This window comes from Strix uralensis, chromosome 23 (assembly GCF_047716275.1).
Source record: "Strix uralensis isolate ZFMK-TIS-50842 chromosome 23, bStrUra1, whole genome shotgun sequence".
NCBI lineage: Eukaryota > Metazoa > Chordata > Aves > Strigiformes > Strigidae > Strix > Strix uralensis.
The window spans coordinates 7,154,149-7,174,543 of NC_133994.1; the positions used below are offsets into that span (position 1 = coordinate 7,154,149).

The 20,395-nt window shown below is 54.4% G+C and overlaps 5 protein-coding genes across 5 annotated transcripts; 4 read left to right on the top strand and 1 right to left on the bottom strand.

Moving 5' to 3' along the window:
- Nucleotides 1–1,314: 1,314 nt before the first annotated feature.
- Nucleotides 1,315–5,553, bottom strand: UBXN10 (UBX domain protein 10). The gene is made up of 2 exons (XM_074893115.1): nucleotides 5,486–5,553; nucleotides 1,315–3,694 (listed from the first exon to the last, which is right to left on the bottom strand). Exon 2 carries the CDS (start codon nucleotides 3,677–3,679, stop codon nucleotides 2,801–2,803), a length of 879 nt encoding a protein of 292 aa, XP_074749216.1. The 5' UTR covers nucleotides 3,680–3,694; nucleotides 5,486–5,553; the 3' UTR covers nucleotides 1,315–2,800.
- Nucleotides 5,554–8,221: 2,668 nt separating this feature from the next.
- On the top strand, nucleotides 8,222–10,544 carry LOC141953840 (phospholipase A2, membrane associated-like). The gene is made up of 5 exons (XM_074892729.1): nucleotides 8,222–8,497; nucleotides 8,853–8,902; nucleotides 9,437–9,581; nucleotides 9,838–9,944; nucleotides 10,278–10,544. The coding sequence occupies exons 2-5, from the start codon at nucleotides 8,866–8,868 to the stop codon at nucleotides 10,421–10,423; spliced, it is 435 nt and encodes a 144-aa protein (XP_074748830.1). The 5' UTR covers nucleotides 8,222–8,497; nucleotides 8,853–8,865; the 3' UTR covers nucleotides 10,424–10,544.
- A 1,850-nt stretch (nucleotides 10,545–12,394) lies between these two features.
- LOC141953842 (basic phospholipase A2 daboxin P-like) lies at nucleotides 12,395–13,275 on the top strand. The gene is made up of 4 exons (XM_074892730.1): nucleotides 12,395–12,434; nucleotides 12,709–12,853; nucleotides 12,966–13,072; nucleotides 13,154–13,275. The coding sequence occupies exons 1-4, from the start codon at nucleotides 12,395–12,397 to the stop codon at nucleotides 13,273–13,275; spliced, it is 414 nt and encodes a 137-aa protein (XP_074748831.1).
- Nucleotides 13,276–13,585: 310 nt separating this feature from the next.
- Nucleotides 13,586–15,817, top strand: LOC141953839 (basic phospholipase A2 A-like). The gene is made up of 5 exons (XM_074892728.1): nucleotides 13,586–13,708; nucleotides 14,144–14,200; nucleotides 14,389–14,524; nucleotides 15,039–15,145; nucleotides 15,281–15,817. Exons 2-5 carry the CDS (start codon nucleotides 14,161–14,163, stop codon nucleotides 15,421–15,423), a joined length of 426 nt encoding a protein of 141 aa, XP_074748829.1. The 5' UTR covers nucleotides 13,586–13,708; nucleotides 14,144–14,160; the 3' UTR covers nucleotides 15,424–15,817.
- A 2,034-nt stretch (nucleotides 15,818–17,851) lies between these two features.
- Nucleotides 17,852–20,078, top strand: LOC141953838 (group IIE secretory phospholipase A2-like). The gene is made up of 4 exons (XM_074892727.1): nucleotides 17,852–18,230; nucleotides 18,399–18,546; nucleotides 19,033–19,139; nucleotides 19,725–20,078. The coding sequence occupies exons 1-4, from the start codon at nucleotides 18,065–18,067 to the stop codon at nucleotides 19,865–19,867; spliced, it is 564 nt and encodes a 187-aa protein (XP_074748828.1). The 5' UTR covers nucleotides 17,852–18,064; the 3' UTR covers nucleotides 19,868–20,078.
- Nucleotides 20,079–20,395: the final 317 nt, after the last annotated feature.

Sequence of the window (20,395 nt, forward strand, 5' to 3'; positions counted from 1 at the left end):
TGATGCCTCTGCTGATTTCTTGCTTGAATACTTTGTTGTGTTTAAAAGCCTTAGGAAAGGACGTTCCCAGCCAGGAGTCCTGATGAGTTTTTCTATTTATGACCTTCTCAAAGCATCCTGTGAAGGACTGAACTTCACCTGATTTAATGCTAATATTTAATGCTGAAATGCGGCCCCTCACTCCAAAAAGGCCATTGAATGACTCGAGCGTGTCCAGAGAAGGGCAACGGAGCTGGTGCAGGGTCTGGAGCACAGGTCTGATGGGGAGCGGCTGAGGGAACTGGGGGGGTTTAGTCTGGAGAAGAGGAGGCTGAGGGGAGACCTCATGGCCCTCTGCAACTCCCTGAAAGGAGGGTGCAGAGAGGGGGGAGGAGTCTCTTGAGCCAAGGACCCAGCGCCAGGCCAAGAGGGAATGGCCTCAAGCTGCGCCAGGGCAGGGTCAGACTGGCTCTTAGGAAGGATTTCTTTGCAGAAGGGGTTGTTGGGCGTTGGAATGGGCTGCCCAGGGCAGGGGGGGAGTCCCCATCCCTGGAGGGGTTGAAGAGTCGGGTTGACCCAGCGCTGAGGGATCTGGTGGAGTTAGGAACGGTCAGTGTGAGGTGAATGGTTGGACTGGAGGAGCTTCAAGGGCTTTTCCAACCGAGATGATTCTGGGATTCTTAAAAGCTTCCCACAAGGAAGCTTGTTAAATGATACTGCACAATAAACAATGTCAGATAAATACCGTTCCTTGCTAGTGCAGAGTTGCTGCTAAGACCTCCCCTGCATCCCCAGAAGACTTCTGAGGAGAAGAGAAGGAGAGCTGGGGGGCAAAAGTAGTGTTTTCCCTGCCCTGTGCTTGCCTAGGTAAAGCCTTGATGTGGTTTTTAGAAAAGGACATAAATACGATGCACGTTTTGGAGATGCTGTAGCCTGGGTGAGTTTGTTAGAGGACAAACTCTTTATCTTAGATGGAGCGAGTCAGGAGGAATGTCCTCCAGCATGAGAAGCGCTCTCCACTGTGATCCAAGCTGCCCTTACTCTCTGTTCTTGGTTCAAGCATCGGTCCCCATATGCTCTCGAAGCTGCAGGGTGGTCACCGTGTCTCTGGTTGTTGGCAGCGGGCAGGCTCGGATCTGAGCACTCCCTCCTTTGCTGCCACCTCGGGTTTAATGCAGGACAGAGATACAAACCGGGGAAGGCACCTGCAAGATGGCACGGACAGCACCCGACCATCCAGAGTCTGATTTGGACAGTCCCTGAGGTATTTGCCATCAAATTAACAGCGTTTCTTAGTTCAGAGGAGATGCAATGGCTAAACCTCCAGTTCACAAGTTCAAGTTTTAGCCTAAAAGGTTTTATTGATTGTACTGCCACAGTATGAAAACACTCTGAAACTTAGAAGTAACATAGTATACAGAAATCGGAAGGGAATTAACCACCCAACACTGACTGAAACACACAAAACGGTTCCGTGCCTGAAACTAAGTGAAATACCTTGCTCCCCGCTGAGGTTTAATTAAAGCACCCACGTTTCGATATCCTGGTCTCTCTGAAGACAGTGGGATTCCTACTGTGCAATCACCATCCCCCACAGTAGTAGTTAACACTATTTCATCAGGTACCATTTTCATAAAGCTGCTGGACCCTGAACACTTGCTTCAGCAGGAGATGCTGCGCTCTTGGTCAACACCAGGAGCAGTTTTCTACCACTGTCCTGTGTTGGTTTGGCAGTTACACAGGTTAAAAAAAAGTTGGGTTAACCTCAGAATATTAAAACTAGGCCATCTGTGTGGCAAGCAGTCTATTTTTTTAGTAGATTGAATTACTCCCTTTGAACCATAAAAATTTCCATTAGAAACCTAGATATTTTTTTTAGCACAAGCACATTGTATTTATCTAAAACCTGCCAAGTTACCCTACCGGCCTTTTTTAACGATGGTTTAGTAAAACATGGCCTCCTGCCTGAGCCAATTCCTCAGTCTAAATCCCGATTAATACATTTTTATTAAAAAATTCTCAAAGCAGCACTTGCTTTCTCGGACCAATTTCAGTGTAAAGGTGTTTTGTAACATCCCATCTTAACTATCCATCTATTCTTACCTATGGATCGCACGAATTGAATGAGAGAAGAAAATCTAAGCAGAAAATCCTGCTGCTCACCAATACAGCCAAAATAATAACTATTTGTCCTTAAAAAGGTGATGTAGTCACATTCTCAAAAGCTGCACTGAGGTTATCCAGAAAGAGCTGAGCCCTCACAGGTACATTACCATCGGTCTTGCAATTTAATACTTCACAATTATCCATTCACCTCTTATTACTGTTATTTCCAGATGGTTTTCAGGTTTGATATCCTTTTCAGTCACTCTCGAGATGATGTTTAGGATGACAATAACCTACTGAGGATGGTCCTCCAGAGTAAAGCAGTTCTGTCTTTACCTTCCCAAATAGGTGCCTCTGCATCCAGATCCACTCTGGGAAGTGGTACCTTCCTGAAAGAGAGAAAAGGACAAGGGGAGAGGTCTCGGAGACTTCAGTCTTCAAAGAAGAACACGGGAAATTTCAAAAAACCAAAAAGGCCAAAGATTGGTGGTGGTCAGGAAGCAGTTTGTGATGGCACACGTGAGAAAAGATGCTATTTAGGTAGCAGGTATATACACTTGAAATACTATTTCAACACATATGCGCAAGTCGGCTTCCAGGGGAATTTTGGGAAGATGGCAAGATGAAGAAGTAGGCCCAGGAAAGATCAGACTCATTTTTTCAGAAGTAATGCATCCCACTCAGCAGAACGACCCACAGCGGCATCTCCGTGCGCCTAAAGATCTGCGTCGTGCTGCTCTTTCCATCGGATGCACAGCACGGACTTGTGGAGAATCCCACATTCGTGGAGGGACCTCCTAAGGTCAGAGAAACTCCTTCGGGGCACCTCCATCGTTTCAACGCAGCAGCGTTTGTATTTGGCTGACATTTTCTGTTCTGCCACGGCAAGGACCATCTGGAGACTGTCGGTGGGCTTGAAATGATGTTCAAATCTCTGACCAGAGGGGGATCGAATAGCGAGCAGCAAGCGCGACTCTTCTTTCGGTGGCTCTTCCAAACCTAAAGTTGACATCAAAGGGCTTTCTTGCCTCATTTTTCTTCCCAGTTTCTCAGGACACTGCACGTGTGGGCTCTCTTCATCGGGGACACCGCTTTCTGACAACACGCTGGCAGATCCTTGCTCTCCAGGAAGAGTTTTGATTTTCGGAGCGGCATCCTGCCCCCCACTCACTTTCAGCCGGTCGGTCTGTTCAGCCACCGCTTCCACGGCGCCGCTCCCTGCGCCTTTCCAGCCGATGGAGGGGAGCACCCTGTACTTGTTCAGGGAAGAGGAGGTCCTCAAAGGCACTTGCTGCAGGAGCTCTGGGATTTCCTCAGGAGACACCTGGCCGGATGGGAATGCCGGTTTCGTGGACAATGCTCTCCGGCTGTTCACTAATCTGTGAGGAGGGGCTGGTGGTGGGGAAGATGGCACTCGGCAAGGACAGGCTTCCACGCTCTGAGAGTAGCTGAAGCTTGGCCTCGTGCGTCCCTTGGCAGATTTTGGCCTGGTGACGTGCATGTCGATGGCGTTTGTCCACGAGAAAGCTGCTGCTGTGCTTGAAGGGAAGGAGAGGTGAGATGGTGCTAAGTTCAGAAGAGCCGCTGTGGCCATTGCTTCTCAAGGCACCTGCAGACAGGGTAGCAGAGAGAAAAGTTACAGGAATTGGCCAGAAATCTTCTAGATTGCTTAATCCCCCTACAGCTCCCACTTTTGTGCTGCGTGTCAGCTAATAAAAATAGCAATAAATCTGGTGTACCACCATGTAGGCAGGCAGCAATCCTCCAGTTCAGTAACGGCTGAGTCAGAGACGGTGGGATAGGTGTATTTATAGGTGCTGGCTTTGGCAGGAATTGTTTAAAGTCGACCCAGAGCACTGGGAAGTTGCGCCCTTCCCAACTCAAAGTTCTTGATGGAAAGAACAGAAACCTTTTTTTCTGAAGCTAGAAACTCAGTGAAAATGGGAGATGAGTGAACTTCAAAGCACAGATCTGGCCTTTTCGCTGTTCCTGCAGTGACAGATTAAGTTTCCTTTGTGGACTTTTGGGTAAGACTGACTGCACCTCGCTTTTCAAAAACCTCTGAAGACCTTTGAAAGCGAGTATGTCTGATTCAATACAGAGAAACCCATTCTGACTCCTGCTGTGACCAAAAGCTGCTTAACAGAGACTGCTATTAACCCCATTAGAGATGAAACCACGTTCTGATGTGTGTTCCCCAACTTAAGCTGTGCTCAGACCACTTGCGCTTTACCAGCACAAAGCAGGCCAAGAGCCCAGACAACCAGACCACAGCCTCACAACATTTTGGAGAGGCGTGACAGGGTCACACACCTCCTCTTCCTTTTTGTAGGAGGAAAAGGAAGAGGTTTTCCCTTTGCGTAGCAGAATTTGTCAAGGCGGGAAAAAAAAGTCAACCTTGATCGCATGGCATTCTCCAATAATGATAAAGTTGGACTCACCCTAAAATAAACAAACAGGAAGGAACAGCCACTGTGGTTGTTCCACAACCTTCTGCCAGTGATGAGTTGTTTAGTGCTTGGTTTCTCCTCCACTGCAGTAAAATGAAAACGCTCAGCAACCAACACTCAGCAAAGCCAAGGCAGAGTCCCAGCACACAGGCACGCCCTGACCAGTGCCACTACAAAGCTGCTTGGGGACAGAGAGATCTGTCCCGCTGTAAGCCTCGAGCAGAGCTACGGACAGGGACATGGCACTCAAGTGACGCGTCGGAGTTTCCTAGGAGCCTGTGGGAAGGAGGGGGGTGTGTGCCTTTCATGTACTGCCTCTAACAAATAAACTCTAGGGCAACAAGCTGTAGCTTGGCATCCTCTGAAGGGGAACTCTGGAGCGCATGGGAGCACTTAGCAGGTATCACCAGTTACACTGCCAGTTCAAAGAATAAAAACCCCAAAACAAACAACCTGCCAGAAGCCATGGCAGGACCCTCCTGAGTGAGGGTCTGTACTGCTTCAGAACAGTATATAGTAGAGGTTTACTGTGAGAAGCTCTTTTAAATACGGCACATTTTAGATTTGGGTGCCTGGGTGAGGGGTTGGGGCTGGGAACTACAGGCAGGGAGGGCTGTGCCCACTGATGCCCCCAAACATGGTGACGCCAGGGCCTGGGGAGGGCAGGCACCCCACGCCCCCGACCTTACAGCACAGCCCAGCCTAGCTCACCCGCAGAGCCCTCAGTGCCACAGTCTGGCCCCAGCCCGCCAGCTAGGCCTAGTCCCGGCCCCACAGCCAGGCCCCACCGCAGCCCAGAGCCAGGCTCCGACCCTATAACCCAACTCCACAGCCCCAGAGCCAGGCCGCGGCCCCTCAGCCAGCCTTGCGCCCTACAACCGGACCCTGGGACCGGCGCTGGGCACTACAACCCGGCCCCGGGCCCTACACCCGGCCCCACCGCCCCTCACCTGCCGCCTGGGGCCGCCCGCGCCGGCCGGCAGACAGAGCCGCGTTGCCACGGCGACCGCCCCACTTCCGGTCGCGCCACAGGCCCCGCCCCGCAACCACCGAGACGGACCGACCAGAGCGGCGCCGGTCGCGGTCCTCCAGGCGCCATGTCGCGGCCCGAAGGGCGGGCAGGGCCGGGATCCAGCCCGGTCCCCGCGCCCTCGCTCCGTGCCCCGGGGCTACCAGAGCGCGGTGAGGCCGGGCCCGCGGTGGGCTACCCGGCCTGGCTGCCCCGGCGCGGCGGCAGTCAGTGGGGTGGGCCCAGGGATGGTACCGAGGCTGGGTGTGGGTCTGCAGGATGGAACCAGGCCTGGGCGTCGCCATGGTGGGGGGACACGCCTGGGCCGGGGACGGCTGCGAGGCTCTGGGAGGGACATCCCTGGGCCACCACGTGGGGTCTGCGCTGGGACATGGAGATGTCAGGCCTCAAGGGTGGCACGGGGGCAGCCCCACCACCTCATGCGGGGCCAGAGGCTTCATCCTGAGGGGCACAAGGGAGCCAGGGGTGGTGGCAGCAGGGTCCCCTCCCAAACAGAGCGCGATACCGAGGTTGTCCCCATCCCTCCCGCAGGAGCTCTCATTTCCACCATCCCACCCAGAGCAAAGCCGCACCCTTGTCACCCTGCTTGAATATCAAGAGCCTTTTTTGGTTTTTAACCCTGAAAATTTAAAAATACAGTGTTACACCTTCTCCTAAGCAAAGGCAGCAGGATGGGAACCACAGGACTAGGTTTTAACACCCCACCATGACGTGAGTTCCGCAATGGTGTGATTGAACAGCATTACATGAGTGACTGCTGAATAAAACCAGACAAATAAACCCCAAACTCATCAGTTTTTATGAGAACGCCTTTAAAAAATTACACTTTACGCACAAGGTCATCTGGGGACATAAAACAATTTCTTTGGGGGACATTTTAAGGTTTCTTTGTGCTGGGAGAGCTGTAGCCTGCAAGCTTGACATCCTGGTGTGCGCTGAGAGAGAGGGGGAGTCCTCCTGATCCCCCGGGCTATAAACGATCCCTGAGTCAGTTTTTGTCGTGGGAACACACAAAGTAACGCTGACATTTCCATCTCTTCCCGTTAATCCCTTTTTAAACCCGATTCTAGTTAACCAGATGCTTCTCCCACTAACAGATGCCCACCAAAGGCAGCAAGCAATAAATAACTTAAGATAACTTATCTACCCTGTGGGTGGGGAAGATCAAGGCATACCCACGCACTAAAAAGGTAAGAAAATATTCACATATCAGCTTATCCCATCCCCAGGATGTTCAGCAATATCACACCGAAGACACACGCTTTGCAGATCAAAGCACCGGGTGTATTTACATTTCAATAGGGCCCTGAACAAACAGATGTGGGGGTTGATACCCCTCTTCGCTTGCCCCATGGGAAGGCTGAAAAGTTTCCTACTTCCAGTGGAATAATCTGCCACAGCTGGTTTTTAAGCCCTTGGGTTTGTGGCTCGATTGAAGAGAGGGTTTAGCTTCATGGGCTTGCTCTCCTGAGATACTCCGCAGAGAGGGAGGGCTTAAAATGAGGAGATTTGGTTAAAGCCACCAATCTGAATGATCCCAGCCCTCTGGTCTCTGTTTAGGCCCCCAGACGATGCCTTTCACGCAGGTTTAGCCAAACTCCGCAGCAAAAACCCAGGAGATCGGGGCCACTTTCCCCATCAGGGCCAATAGAGCAGCAACTCCCCGCCCCTCCAAGGGCAAGGACCTGCAACGCCAAACGCAGCAGCACAAGCAGTGCAACTCGTGATCACCCCAACGGGGAAAATCTTCTGTAACGGAAGTTTTCTGTGGATGACTTGGGAAGGGGACGCTTAATATCAGGGATGCCATGGTTTTAGAAGTCAGGTGGGGAAAGCGGGGGGTTTGGGTGTTGGTGTGACGCCCAGCGGTTTGCTTCGTGGCATTTCTGGTGCGGATGGCGAGTGGGTAAGCCACTTGGCACGCCTGAGCGGGGAGGCAGGCGAGCTGTTGCTCCCCATCCTTTCCTTATCAGGCTTGGATGGCTTTTTATTCCACTTGGCAGCAGGAAATAAAAGGTTAGAGGGAAGAAAAGTCCCGGGGCCAACATCTGTGCCAGCCTCAGGGGACAGCCGGGAGGTGACGTCTCTTCCAGCAAGCAGCTTTGGCGGCTCTTAAGAAATTCAACAAGGAACTGTTTCCTTACAGTCTCCCCCCCAGAATTCCCTTCCCTAAAAGTGTGGTTAATTACTGAGGGCGGAGCCCTGCATACAGGCCTGATACTGCGCGTTTGCCTGTGTGTTTGCTCTCGGCCCCACGCTTTTGCAGGAAAGATAGCAGCTTTTGTTTCTTATCTCCTCTGGTTTTCTGCCTCCCTTGTGTCTTTGTGTCATGTCTCAGTTATAGTGATTAAATAAACTGCATTCAAAAAGCATTCCAAGGTGGGTTTCCATGGCGTTTCCATCCTTCTGCTGCTGATTTAATTTCGCAGACCCCTTGCCCACGCGCTGCCGGAGTCTCCCGTGCCCTGAGGGCAGGACAGGGAAACTACAGACCCACGAAATGAGACCGCACGGCGTTCACTGACCTCCATTTGCCTCCCCTTGCGATGCGGCGTGGCCGGATTTGGATGGAGACATGGATTTGGAGGGGCAATTGCAAGAGAAAGACCCAAGAGAAACCCTCTCTGAGGTTGCAGAGTGTGAGCTGGTAAAACCAAGCACCCACTCGAGACAACACTGAGGCCAAAGTGCCACCTCTGCAGCTGGAACAAGGATGCTACCACCTCTGCGGTGCCAACTCTGCACCTCCTGGGTATAAATCGCTTTTGTCCTGTCTCTCCAGCCACCAAATCCCACGGCTTTTAAAACCACGGCCAAGACCTTGACTGGCCTCATCCAGAAGCTGCGTCGCAGAGAGAGGGGATGGACCTCGCCATCTATATAAAGCAAACCCGCTACGCCAGCACTCTTGGAGCTGCAAGGTCCGGGTGGGGTAAGGAGAGAGGGGATTTTATTGCCCTGTTACTTCATCAGACAGCTTGGCGGTGGTGGTGGGAGGCTGCAGGCGGTGAGCTTCTCCGTCAGCCCTGTTGGGCAGGACAACCCCTGTGTCGCTGTGCACATCCCTGCCAAGCGCCGCATCCCCAAACCGGAGTCAAAAGGCCCCACTGGGAGTCAGCTGCGGGCACCCACACAATGCTGTGTACCCATGGTGACACTAATGTCACCCTGCGGTGCTGCCAGGGTGCACCCGACCGGCTCCGTGCCCTCGGCGTGGGCACAGGGACAGCATCTGTCCTGCCCTCCAGGTGCTGCTCATCGCCCACCGTTGTGGTTTCCTCTTCCAGGGCCAGCCTGAGGATGAAGAATCTCCTCTTTGCCATGACCTTGGCTTGCGGTAAGTGCCCCGGTTTCACCGGACCAGGCCAGAATCTCATCTGTGTGGCCAAAAAGACATACAAACCTAGACTTTTTGTGCACGATTCAGGTTTTTGTTTCAATTTTGCAGTTTCTCTCTAATGCTGTGTATAGCACCGCTGTAGTCCTGGAGGTCTTTGTGGCAGTGAGGCTTTGGAATGCTCAGATCCTTATTTATTTTAAGAGGCCCTGGAGCCTGTTGTCACCTGCTTTCCTGCCTGTGCCCAGCCCAGGGCTGATCCTGCCAACGTGGTGGTGATGGTTGCAGGATGCAAGCGCGGCACAGCCTGTGCAGAGAGCAATAATACCTTCCACCAAACCAAATCAGGTAGCTGCAGAAACCAGACATCACCCTGAGGGGGTTTTTGGGGCTTCTCACGGTTCACATGCCTGAAAGTGTGTATTTCCAGCAATGCCAGACTTATTTAATTCCTCTGCCCGGTGTGAGGTGCGGGGAATGCCACCTGCCTCCTCGCCCCGCACCATGCGAGCCTGTCCCTCTGCCCCTCCACAGGGCTGCTGCTGGCTCGCGGCAGCGTTTTGGAGCTGGAGCAGATGATCCAGTCGACCACGGGGAAAAGCGCCCTGCTCTCCTACAGCTGGTACGGCTGCTTCTGCGGCATCGGGGGCAGAGGGACCCCGGTGGACTCCACCGACCAGTGAGTACCTGGGAAAGCGTCGCCGCTCGCCAGCCCGGTGCAGGGTGGGTGGGGGACCCCAAAAAGCTCCTTGCTGGCAGCCGGCCGGCAGTGGTGAGTCTGAGAGGGTTTTGTGCCGTTCCCCAGCCACATCTCGCTGCTGCCTTGTCATCCCTTCCTCCCAGTCACCTTAAATTTGAGGCTGGACTTTCCTTTACCTTCCAAGCGTGGGGAGGGAGGGTTCAGTGGCAGCGGTTTGACGTGGTGTCCCCCGCAGATGCTGCCTTGCCCACGACTGCTGCTACAGGAAGCTGAGAGAGGGCAAGTGCAGGCCCCTGATAACCCCCTACCACTTCGACACTGACAATGGAGACATCGTCTGCAGTGAGTACCACTGAGCTGGGGGAGGGTCCCACAGAGGTGGGGAACCAGCACAGCTCCCCACGACACCCCAGCCCCAGAGCAGGGTACAGAGGACATCCCCCCGGGGATGAAACCGGCCTGATGCCCGGTCGGGTGCACATGGGAGGACGCAGCGTAGGATAAATAAACGGGCATTGCAAGGGATGCGGGTGGGTTGCAGAGGGCGAGCACCGTGGCACGCTTCTTCAGGCACTTGCCCCAGGCAGCTCCAGGCATTGGGGGTGCCCCGAGGGGACCCCATCACTGCTGCCAGCCAGAAAAGCCACGGCAGGTCACCATGTTTTCCCCCTGCAGGTAACGAGCAGAGCTGGTGCAAGAGAGAGACGTGCCTATGCGACAAGGCCGTGGCTTCGTGCTTCGCGAGCACTTTGCATTCCTACAATAAATCCTACCGCTTCTATTTCAAGCTGAAATGCCGAGGAAGTAAGCTCCAGTGCTGAGGAGGGGAAATCTGCACGCAAGGTTGCAGATTTTGATGGGCTTTCCCCATCGCTACGGTGAGAAAAGCCTGATGTGGGGCTGACCAGAGCCGGAGCCAGCAAGGCTCGCCACAGGCTCATGCTCAGGGTGAGGGAGGGCACGCTCACATTACAGATGAAGATCCCCCACAAAGTCACATCAGCTTCCATTTTTCTGTCCCTTCCTCCTCTCTTTTTTTCTTTTGGTTTCATTTCCCAGCAAAGATAATAAAAAGTATTCAAAATGATTCTCTGTGGTGGTTTTCTGTCAGAGCCACTGAGATGGAGGCACTGCAGTGGTGGCATCTGGGCTGCTGAGTCTGGGGAGCGCTTTTGCCTCTCACACCTCAGCCACACCATCTGCCTGACACCCCGCTATTTCCATGATCCCAACAGCAGCCTGAAAAAGCCAAAGGCCTGACAGCAGCTGTAATTCACAGGTCTATCACCAGGTCCATCCTGCTGCGGAGCAATGTTACTGCTGCCAGATCCCCAGCTATGGAGGAGCACTTTGCATCAAGAAACGGGGACAAAGAAATGCCACCAAGTAAAATTCCCTGGGGTTTGTTAACAAAATAATTCTGCAGCGGCGAGCCCTGATGGCAGTCGGGTTTTTTGGCTTCTCCCAACACCCGCTAGCTGAAACTCCGGGGGTTAAAACAAAACAGTGCATTAAGGCACAGGCGAGATACATCCAAAAGTCGTTTTTACAGGAATAATGGAAGTGGGAACATGTGGGAGACTATTTGAGACCCTCCTGTGACACGTAAAAATGGTGGCCAAAATTAAGGAGAAAGAATAGTTATGCAGATAGGAGGGAAGATTTCAAAGCCTCATCCATCCCAGGGTGATGCTAATTTAGGAGGGCAGCAAGTTGGTGACTAAATGATTTCTCCATGAGAGATGAGTTCTGCATAGGGTTTGCAATGAGGAGGGGGGAAAATCGTACAGAGAGAAATAAAGGGAAGCTGCATTCACTCGTCCCAAAACATCCGTTTTGCTTCATTCTCCTCTCACGGTGGGTGTTTAACCACCCGCTATCTGCGTAACCCCATGTTTCTGGGAACTGCACATTTCAAGATGCTTTTATTGTTGCCCATATACTTTTCCCAAAGCACGGATAACTCACCCTGAACCACCTTTGCAGCAGGGCAGAGGGACTGTTCTCAAACTGTCCAACCTCTCGAAAACCCCAAACCTGCTTCGTTTGTGGTTGGAGAGAGCAGAGAAAAGGGCCCTTGGGCATCTCTGGCTGGGGGCAGAGAGCGTTGGCTTTCTCCTTGGGCAGGAAATGTGCTGTTTTGCTGGCTCTTCCCACTCGGCCCCGGCCCCTGTGTGTGAGGTACGGAGCCGAGGCGCTGGGGGGATTTCTTACATTCCTGTAAAGGGGAAGGATGACACCTTCTCCTTTGCAGAAAAGCCCAGTCAGCAAGATTTGGGCAAAACAAGCATCTGATGGCAGGGGGCAAACCCTATATAAAGCAAGCCCTGCCAGCTGCAGGGCCCTGCAAGCAAGTGGCTTCTTTCCCGAGGTAAGCAGGGATGGAGGAATGCTCTTCCTCCCTTTCCTACTTTAACCAAAAGCCGTGGTGCCAACGGGGAGCGCAGTCCAAACTGGGAAAGCAGGAGCAAAGGAGAGGCTACCTGAGATGCCAGCCCAGAGGCAGAGCGGCGGGGCGCAGCCCTCAAGGGCTGATCGTTCCTCCAAGTTTTCTTCCTTTCCCTTCATTTTGCTTTTTCCCACCCCTCCGCCATCTGATTCCCATCGCCTCCCATCCCCGATGCAGCAGCGCTTTGTGCCGAGGCGATGGCGATGGGCACATCCTCGCCCCCCTCCCCTAATCCCCGGAGGTGGGGAGCATCTCTGCCCCCAGACAAGGCGGGAAGTAAGAAAGAAAGAGAGTGATATAGTGGGGAAATGGTTTGGTTTCCTTTCCCAGGGCTGTCGAAAAGATGAACTCTCTCCTTGCCTTCGCTGTGCTGTTTGCTTGGGGTAAGTGTCCTCGCTCACGCCCGCCCCGCAGCTCTCGTGCAGTTACGTCTGTGGAAATTAGGACCAAACTGGTGATTTCTTAATCTTTCCTCATGACCACCCCTCTGAAACATGCAGCAACGCTCCTGCACTAAGCCAAGGATATGTTTCCTCTCCGTTGCATCTACTCATTTTTAAGGCATCACCAGCCTGGTACCACTTTGGGGGCCGGAGGGCTGGGGATGCTGCTGAGGAGCTGGGTGTCAGTGTGAGCCCCACTGATCTTCCCCCCCAGGCTTGTCCCCAGCTCACGGGAGCCTCTGGAATCTGAACAAGATGATCACGAAGACGACGGGGAAGAACGCCTTGCTGCATTACTCCTCCTACGGCTGCTACTGTGGCTGGGGGGGCAAAGGGCAGCCCAAGGATGCCACAGACCAGTAAGTGTCCATTTAAAAAATCTCCCTGCCCAAACACATCCTTGCACGGTTTCAATTTTGGGGGGTAGGGGGTAAAAAACCCCAACCCCCAAAGCCTTGAGGTCCCACACAGATGCTGCCAGCAGCACGATACCTGCTACAACAACCTCCAGAGCTACCACTGCAATGCCAAGATTCAGGGATACCACTATGGCTGGCGCAGAGGCAGCCCCTCCTGCAGTAAGTAGGACCCTGGCAAAGGGGGTGTCACCCCCCCCCCCCGCAAGCTGGGGCTGACCGTGGGCTGCCCTCTGCCTGCAGGAAGGAGCTCCTGGTGTGCCCAGCTCTCCTGCGAGTGCGACCGCAGCCTGGCCCTTTGCCTGAAGCAAAACATCTGGACCTACAGCAAACGTTACCTCTTCTACCCGAAGCATCGGTGCTGATGATGGGAGCCGGGATGCGGGGCTGGAGCACACGCACGGGCTCTGCTCCTGGATCGCCCTGCGTCCCTGCCTGCACCGACCACGTTAGTACTGCTGTAAATTTAATCCATGTGAAAATAAACAATGTGCTGAAACCATCCCGGTCCCCTGTGAGCTGCCGCTGGGCAGGGAGAGAAATCTCCGTAAATACTCAACATCATCCTCCCCAAACTTTGCAAAAACTCAGCCTCGGCCCCTGCGTCACTCCGGGCTGCAGCCCATGGGGAAAGGGGGGGTTTGGCCGACGAGGGAAGGGGCGTAGCATGAAGTGGTTTTGGGACAGACGAGTCGTTTCAGCACTTCCAGTCCAGAGCCCGCGGGCCAGACACGGAGGGCAGCCTCTCCCGGGGAGGACAGGTTGGCAGTGAGGAAGCGGAGCCGGAGCGATCCCCCGGTGAGCAACTCGACCCTCGCCCCGCTGCTGCGGAAACAAAAATACGGGGAGGGGGGGATGTTGGGAGGAGGCAACAGACACGCTGCTTTCTGCTGTTTTCCATGCCTGCAGATAAAGTGTCATTGCTTTCAGGTAAAAACTCAGCTGGGAGGCTGTAGCCCCAGGGGATTGGTGCACTGGTGCTGCAAAGCGATGTCCTGGGTGCCCAAAGTGGTGGGACAGGAGGTGGGAGGTGCTGGGGTGGTGGGACAGCTTCAGAAGGCGTTTGCTTTTGGCCAAGAGGCAGCAACACAGATGCAAGGGGGCACGGCTGCCTTCCTCCTGCTAAATTTCAGGGTGATGCGACCTGATTTCCGAAGGGACAAGGTTTGCAGGGCAGCGCCCAGTGACCGGCCACACTGTCTGGCTCAGTCTGTCCTCTGTTCTTCCTCCCAGGCCCAGGTGAGAGGAAGATGAAGGTCCTGCTGATGCTGGCGGTGCTGTCTGCCTGCAGTAAGTGCAGCTGTTCCCTGACCCACGGATGGGAGCCAGGCTGCAGCCCCACACCGACACGGGGAGCATCCCCAGACCCCTGCACACCCCACGGGGAGACTCTCAGCAACACCCTCCTCTCCCCTCTAGTTCCCCGGGCTTCCTTTCTGCATAGAACCTGCAAAAATCCCTTTTTCTGGTCATTCTAGGTGTGTTCACAGCTCGTGGGAAGTTCCTGCACCCATTCACACCGGGACTCGAGGGAAGCACCGTCGGAAATCTGACTGCCCACGGTTGCTACTCGGGATGGGGCAGCAACCGCACGTCGAAGGCTTCAATGGACCGGTACAGGCAGCGCTGCCTGGGAGGGCTAACACTGGCCCTGGGAGGGCTAATGTTGGCCCTGAGAGGGATAACACTGGCCCCAGGGTAACCCCAGGGCTTGTGAGCAACCCCAGCAGCATCCTCTGAAGCTTTGCAAAACACAGACCAGGTGCTGGGCAGTGTCAGAAGGGGAACAGGTTTTAGGGAAGGGGGAAGGCGAGGCAGCGCTCACCCCTCATTCCAGCCCTGCAGGCAGGAGGGTCATGCCAGCTGAAATCAGTGGGCTGGCACCAGAGGATGGGGACAGTCCCAAAGCCAGGATGCACAAGGGCTCTGGGACCTGGGCAGGAGTTGCACAGGGAAGAGGCTTGGTGTGGGAATGGGCTGGAAAGAGCAGAGCCCAGGTGATTTAGAGCAGGAGGAGGATGCAAACCCTGGTGGCTCTTCCCACCCCGCTTGCAGAGCCTGTTTTGGGTAGGTTCGAAGCAGCCGGTGCCACATTTCAGGTGAGGCCAGGCTCTCCTTCTCACTGCAGGTGCTGCCTGCTCCGTGCCTGCTGCTACGCCAGGCTGGCAGCACGGCGGTGCCGCGTGGGACCCATCCAGCCCCTCTCGGTGCCCCGGGCAGGAATCCCCACCTGCAGTGAGTCCTCACAGTCGCAGTTCGCGATGCCTCTTTCCAGACCTTCTCCCTCCTTTGTGGTGCCCTTTTTTGGGGCAGCACCCCAGGGATCTCCCCAAAAAGGTCTCAGCTGTGTTTTCTCTCTGGTCCCTGCAGGGTCCGGGACCTGGTGCCAGAGAGGTGCCTGCAGATGCGAGCGGGCAGCCCAGCTCTGCCGCCTGCGGGGCCGGGGGCTGTTCCGGCATCGCGGGCTGTTCCGCCGTCGCAGCAAATGCCGGGGACGAGCTGGGCGGTGTTGAAGCCAAAGGGCTTTTTGCAAAACCACCTCCAGGCTGATGAGCAAAGGGACGGCGCAGCACGGGGAGCGTTTCCCAACCCTGGCGGGTTTCCTCCTTGGGGCTTTTTGGCTTCAACACGAGGACAACAACCCTCTCGTGAAGCTGCGTCACTATACACTGGATCCGTGGAGGGACAGCAGCGCAGATGCAACATTTCAGCACAGAAAAACAAGGGAGGGGTGGACACCTGCGCCTGGTCACTGCAAAGGGCGAGATGGAAACCAGCGCGAGCCTCTCTGCTGACACTCATTTCCCTTTGGCTCGAGCTCCCCGTGCAGCCTGTCAGCTCCCTCTGCTTTTTGCTTCGCTGCAACTTCTCTTCTGTTGCTCCAAAATAAAACCAGAGAGCACAAAACATTGGTCCTCAGTGTGACATGACTCAGCTGAGCCCAGCGACCACCCCTTGCAGGCAGCGGGGAGAAGCTACCCTCTTAGCTAGGTTTCCCGTTGAAAAACCCAGAAAAAAATACCACCTGAGAGGTGACGCGTCTCCCACCGACACGCATCCGCATCCCTGAACTGCCCCCGTGCTTAGACCCGAGCCTTCAGGCTCTGAAAATCTGCAGTTGCTCCAAGATGGAGAAATCAAAGCTGGTGCAAAGGGCTGTGGGGCAGGACAATGCCGTGGGAGGGCCGGGCGCTGGCAACCTTTGCTGCGACGGGGTGGCCGGGAGCTTGCCTCACGCCCAGTGTGGAGCAAAACATATTTCTCACCGGAAAAGAATGTTTTGGCCCAATTCCGCAACAACCCCAAGCACGTCCCCTAGGAAAAGGCAGTTCAGGCAGTGGCTGCTTCCCCCCTAACCACTGCAGCAGCCCCACGGCGCAGATTTTCTGCCCTGCAGAGCAGTTCAGCAGGGTTCACCCCCTCCCTGGGAGGTCTCAGCCATGAATACAGCCACAAAAACAGCAACAAAACACTATTTCCCTGGGGGCTGATGCCCTGGGCATCGGCAGCTGTAACTTCCACCCTGGTTTGCCCCAAAGCTGAAGTCAACAGCACCAGGAAACATCCCTAAAATCAGCAATGCTTCCCTCTGGCTACAACCCAGGCCTCCGGTTCTGCCATCCTCCTCCTCCAGCAGCGTTTAGTCCTGGGAGAGATGAGGAAGAAGTGGGCAGCCCTTCGCCCACCAGCTGCTGTTTGCAAGGCATAAATCAAGGATCAAATCCCCGCCAAGATGGGAGAGGGGCAATCATGCAGACAGATTGCAGGCCGGGATGAGCCAAAACACACTCTCTCTAGTTAAAATTCACCCAGAATTTAAACATCTATGTATTTTTCAGACACCTGGCTATACAAATCCGTTCATACAGAGCTCCAAATGCTGATGTGTTGGCTCAGATACTGCACCCCCTCGGTACATTGCAAGAAACTGGGCTGCAAAAGTTGTGTTTTGCATACTGCAACAGAGAAACAAAATCTACACCCTGCCAGGAGGTGCTTGGCCCGGGGGGTGTCTTCTTTCACATTTGGAGAAGGGCTACTGCAAACCTGCCGCGGGTAGAGGAGTTGGGGCAGAGGGTCTTTCACCTGAGAGCTCAACCAGTTTGACACACAAAAATATACCTTATTCCCCAGTGGTAAAAACTGGCTGTGGGCTCAGGAAGTCTTGAATTACGGCAAGGCCTGGTTCGGTTAATTAACTTGCCGCCGTCCCTTGGGTCTAACTTAAATTGGCCCGGAGAGCTGACGCAGCAAATGGCATGTGCCAGACAGGGGAAGAGATTTTGCTGAGGCCCTGACTTGAGTTCCCTTTTCTCATCATCTCTCCAATTTCCATGCAAGTTTCAGCCTTGTTCCCTGCCTCAGTTTCCCCATCAGCGACGGGTGGGATTTCCTCCCCCTGGCTCGGTGCCTGCCTGTGCCGGGCTTCCCCGCAACGCAGCACAGAGCACCTGCAACCTCTGCCAGAAGAAAACTGCTAAAATGATTGTTTGGCTAATTCGAGATTCTCTCCAAGCAAACAACACAACCATCCTCTTTTTTTACCCTTTATACACCGCTTGCATTTTATTTTCCCGACTCTGCTTCTTGCCTTATTTTGCTTCCACGTAAAGGTGAACCAGACACCTCGTGCGATGGTCGGTGCGATGCCCAGTGCATGTGGGGAGAGTGATGGAGCAGCCCCACACGCAAGAAGCATCTGGGCACTGTCAAGCTCCCACTAACAAGAAAAGGGGTGTACAGAGCCTTTGCTCAGCTCTACCTTCAGCCACAGCCCGTTCTGGGGGCCCACGGGACCTTCCTCTGCTCACGGCGCTCCAGCGCACCCGCGTTGCCAAGTCAGAAGCGGGGGATGCTTTGCACTGGCTGCGTTTTCTCCCTGCCCAGGGAAGTCATGATGGAAACAGTAAGATATAAAACTATGTTTTCTAACCGAGACATCAAAAAAGAAATAGTCATCCAAGAACAAGTTGGCTCCTGTTCCCCCTCAAGTTCTCCCATTTTGTTCAGAGAGGCACTGGGATGCTGAGACACCCAGAGCCGTGTGTGGACTTGACCCCAGTCTGCCCCACTCATCCCAGTCCACCAAAGCCTCCCCTGCAAAGAGCTCCCCCAGCGTAGGGCATCTGGCAACACACATGTAGCAGGACTGATATGGGGAGGATTGTCAATATTTGCCCACTTCGGGTTCTCCAAAGGAGGGGCCCTGCCAAGCGGGCACATGGGGGCTATAAAAGGTGTGACCAGCAGCGCCTCGGGCTCATCCGAACCCCGGAGCTGCCACCACCAGACATGAAGCTCTTCTTGCTGCTCCTCTGCCGTGAGTACCCCCACGCCAGCTCTCACCCCGCCGGATGAGGCAGTGGGGAAAACCTGCTGCTTGCAATTTCTATCCATAAAGTTAGGGAGGGTGAAAATGCTCATTTTTGCTAGAGGGGTGGGACGGGAGGTTGCTTTTCCCTGATGCTCCTAACCCCCCCGGCTACAGTCACAGGGCTGACCCTCTCCAGCTGCAACCTGCTTCAGTTCAGTTCAATGATCAAGCGCAAGACCGGGAAATCAGCGCTGTCCTACAATGGTTACGGCTGCTACTGCGGCTTAAGAGGATCCAAACAGCCGCTGGATGCGACCGATTGGTAAGTCAGGACCTGGTGAAGGCACAGCAGGTGCCCCCAGCCCTCCTCGGCTCCCTCTCCCTGGGTGCAGCGAGGGGACTGCTTGCCCCTGCGCCTGGGAGCTGAGATAGCAACGTGAAAATCATTGCTCGTCCTTAACACCTCTGTAAAAGTTGCTTAGCAGCAGCAGCTGATGGGAACAGCGCGCATTGGCGTTTTGGGAGCCAATGACCACCTGGGCTAACTGAAAGCAGCCCTCAGGTGTTCTGCAAAGCCACTGCAGCAGAGCAAGGGGAAAGCAATTAGAGCTGCGTCGACGATGCCAGAAAGGCGCGAGTCACCCTCCCTTGCTCCTGCAGCACGGGCAATGCCGAGAACAAGGCTGCTGCTCCATCCTGCGCCTAAGCCAGGCACAAATACAAGGCGTTTCTGATGGGGGCTGGGCACCACCGTGGCATCGTCCCCACCGCTCCCCTCCTGCCCTGACCACGACTCTTGTGCTCCCAGGTGCTGCCATGCCCACGACTGCTGCTACAAGAGGCTGGCTTCCTCTAGCTGCAGTCCCAAATGGGTCAAGTACAACTACTCCACCCGGGGAAACCAGATTGTCTGCGGTAAGAGACGGCGCGGGGTCAAGGACCCAAGCGGGAAGGCACAACCCTCCGCGCTCTCCGGGGACCCCTCTTCCGAGATGTCCTTTAGACCCTCCTGGCTTGGAAACCATTTGCTGGGAAGGGGATGGAAATGAGGGGAAAGCGCCAGGAATAGGGCAAATTTGCTAGGACTAGGGTGAAGTTTAGCGCTTGGAGACCTCCCAAAGGAGGGACCTTGCCCTTCTGTAGAGGCCAAATGTTGAGGGTTTGAGGTGACCCCATCTCGGATGGGGACCTGGCACTGCCGCCCCCATTTCCCCTGAGCAAACACTGCTGTTTCAGGGTGAGTGGATCCAAACAAAGCACTTCCCTGTGATCAGAGCAAACATCTATACATATATACATGTATAAAGTAAATTAAATGGTCCCTCCAGGGCCACGCATGGTTCCTAGCCAGGTAGCCCCATGCACCAGAGGCAAGAGGACTATCCGAGACACCCCAAACTCACTTGTGGGGACTGCGTACGACATCAGGGATGATCCAAAAGACATCCCGCAGCTCTCGCACCCTTCGCCTGACTCCATCCCCCCCCAATTTTATTCCAGAATCAGGGACTTGGTGCCAAAGACAGACCTGTGACTGCGACAGGAAGGCAGCAGAGTGCTTCGGAAGGACAGTTGGGACCTACCGCAACGCTTACAAGAATTACCCCAATATTCTGTGCAGGGGCTCAACTCCCCCCTGCTAGACACGCCGGGCTCAAAACCTGATAGAAACAGTCTAAACCGTGGGGTTTTTACCTTCCCTGCAGACAGGCGGGGGACAACATGGCCCTGCAGCACCGAAAAGGCATCTGGCACCTCTCCCCAGAGCCGGTGCACAGGGAAAGCCGGCTCCCTGTGATTAAATAAATCATAAACCCAAGGGAATCCTTGCAAATAAAGGCAATTTAAAGTGCATCCAGTGTGGTGTTCTTGTTTCAGGAATCAATGGTGGAAGGGGTAGGAAATGGGGCAGAGCTCCACAGCTGATTTTCTGAAGTAAATACTTATGCATGCACACAGTTTTGCATTTCTTTCTTAAAAAAACCATTTCCCATAAGTGACATTTTAGCAGCCAACCAGTAAATCTTAAGAGCTTTGGAGAAAAAAAAAGGATCAACAGTGAGTGGCTGCTGTGCTCTGACCCCAAACCAGGCTCCAGACCCAGCTCCTCTCAGGGAGCTTGGCCACCACACAGCCCCATCCTGCTCCTAACGACTAGTTAAGCAATTAAC

Excerpts from the sequence above, each read along its gene's own strand:
- LOC141953842 (XM_074892730.1), top strand. The coding sequence starts at position 12,395 with ATGAACTCTCTCCTTGCCTTCGCTGTGCTGTTTGCTTGGG. Across the intron at positions 12,435-12,708 it reads CGCTGTGCTGTTTGCTTGGG|GCTTGTCCCCAGCTCACGGG; the intron begins GTAAGTGTCCTC and ends CTTCCCCCCCAG. Across the intron at positions 13,073-13,153 it reads CAGAGGCAGCCCCTCCTGCA|GAAGGAGCTCCTGGTGTGCC; the intron begins GTAAGTAGGACC and ends CTCTGCCTGCAG.
- LOC141953840 (XM_074892729.1), top strand. The coding sequence starts at position 8,866 with ATGAAGAATCTCCTCTTTGCCATGACCTTGGCTTGCG. Across the intron at positions 8,903-9,436 it reads TGCCATGACCTTGGCTTGCG|GGCTGCTGCTGGCTCGCGGC; the intron begins GTAAGTGCCCCG and ends GCCCCTCCACAG. Across the intron at positions 9,582-9,837 it reads CCGGTGGACTCCACCGACCA|ATGCTGCCTTGCCCACGACT; the intron begins GTGAGTACCTGG and ends TGTCCCCCGCAG.
- UBXN10 (XM_074893115.1), bottom strand. The coding sequence starts at position 3,679 with ATGGCCACAGCGGCTCTTCTGAACTTAGCACCATCTCACCTCTCCTTC.
- LOC141953839 (XM_074892728.1), top strand. The coding sequence starts at position 14,161 with ATGAAGGTCCTGCTGATGCTGGCGGTGCTGTCTGCCTGCA. Across the intron at positions 14,201-14,388 it reads GGCGGTGCTGTCTGCCTGCA|GTGTGTTCACAGCTCGTGGG; the intron begins GTAAGTGCAGCT and ends TGGTCATTCTAG. Across the intron at positions 15,146-15,280 it reads GGCAGGAATCCCCACCTGCA|GGTCCGGGACCTGGTGCCAG; the intron begins GTGAGTCCTCAC and ends TGGTCCCTGCAG.
- LOC141953838 (XM_074892727.1), top strand. The coding sequence starts at position 18,065 with ATGGGGAGGATTGTCAATATTTGCCCACTTCGGGTTCTCCAAAGGAGG. Across the intron at positions 18,547-19,032 it reads CCGCTGGATGCGACCGATTG|GTGCTGCCATGCCCACGACT; the intron begins GTAAGTCAGGAC and ends TTGTGCTCCCAG. Across the intron at positions 19,140-19,724 it reads GGGAAACCAGATTGTCTGCG|AATCAGGGACTTGGTGCCAA; the intron begins GTAAGAGACGGC and ends ATTTTATTCCAG.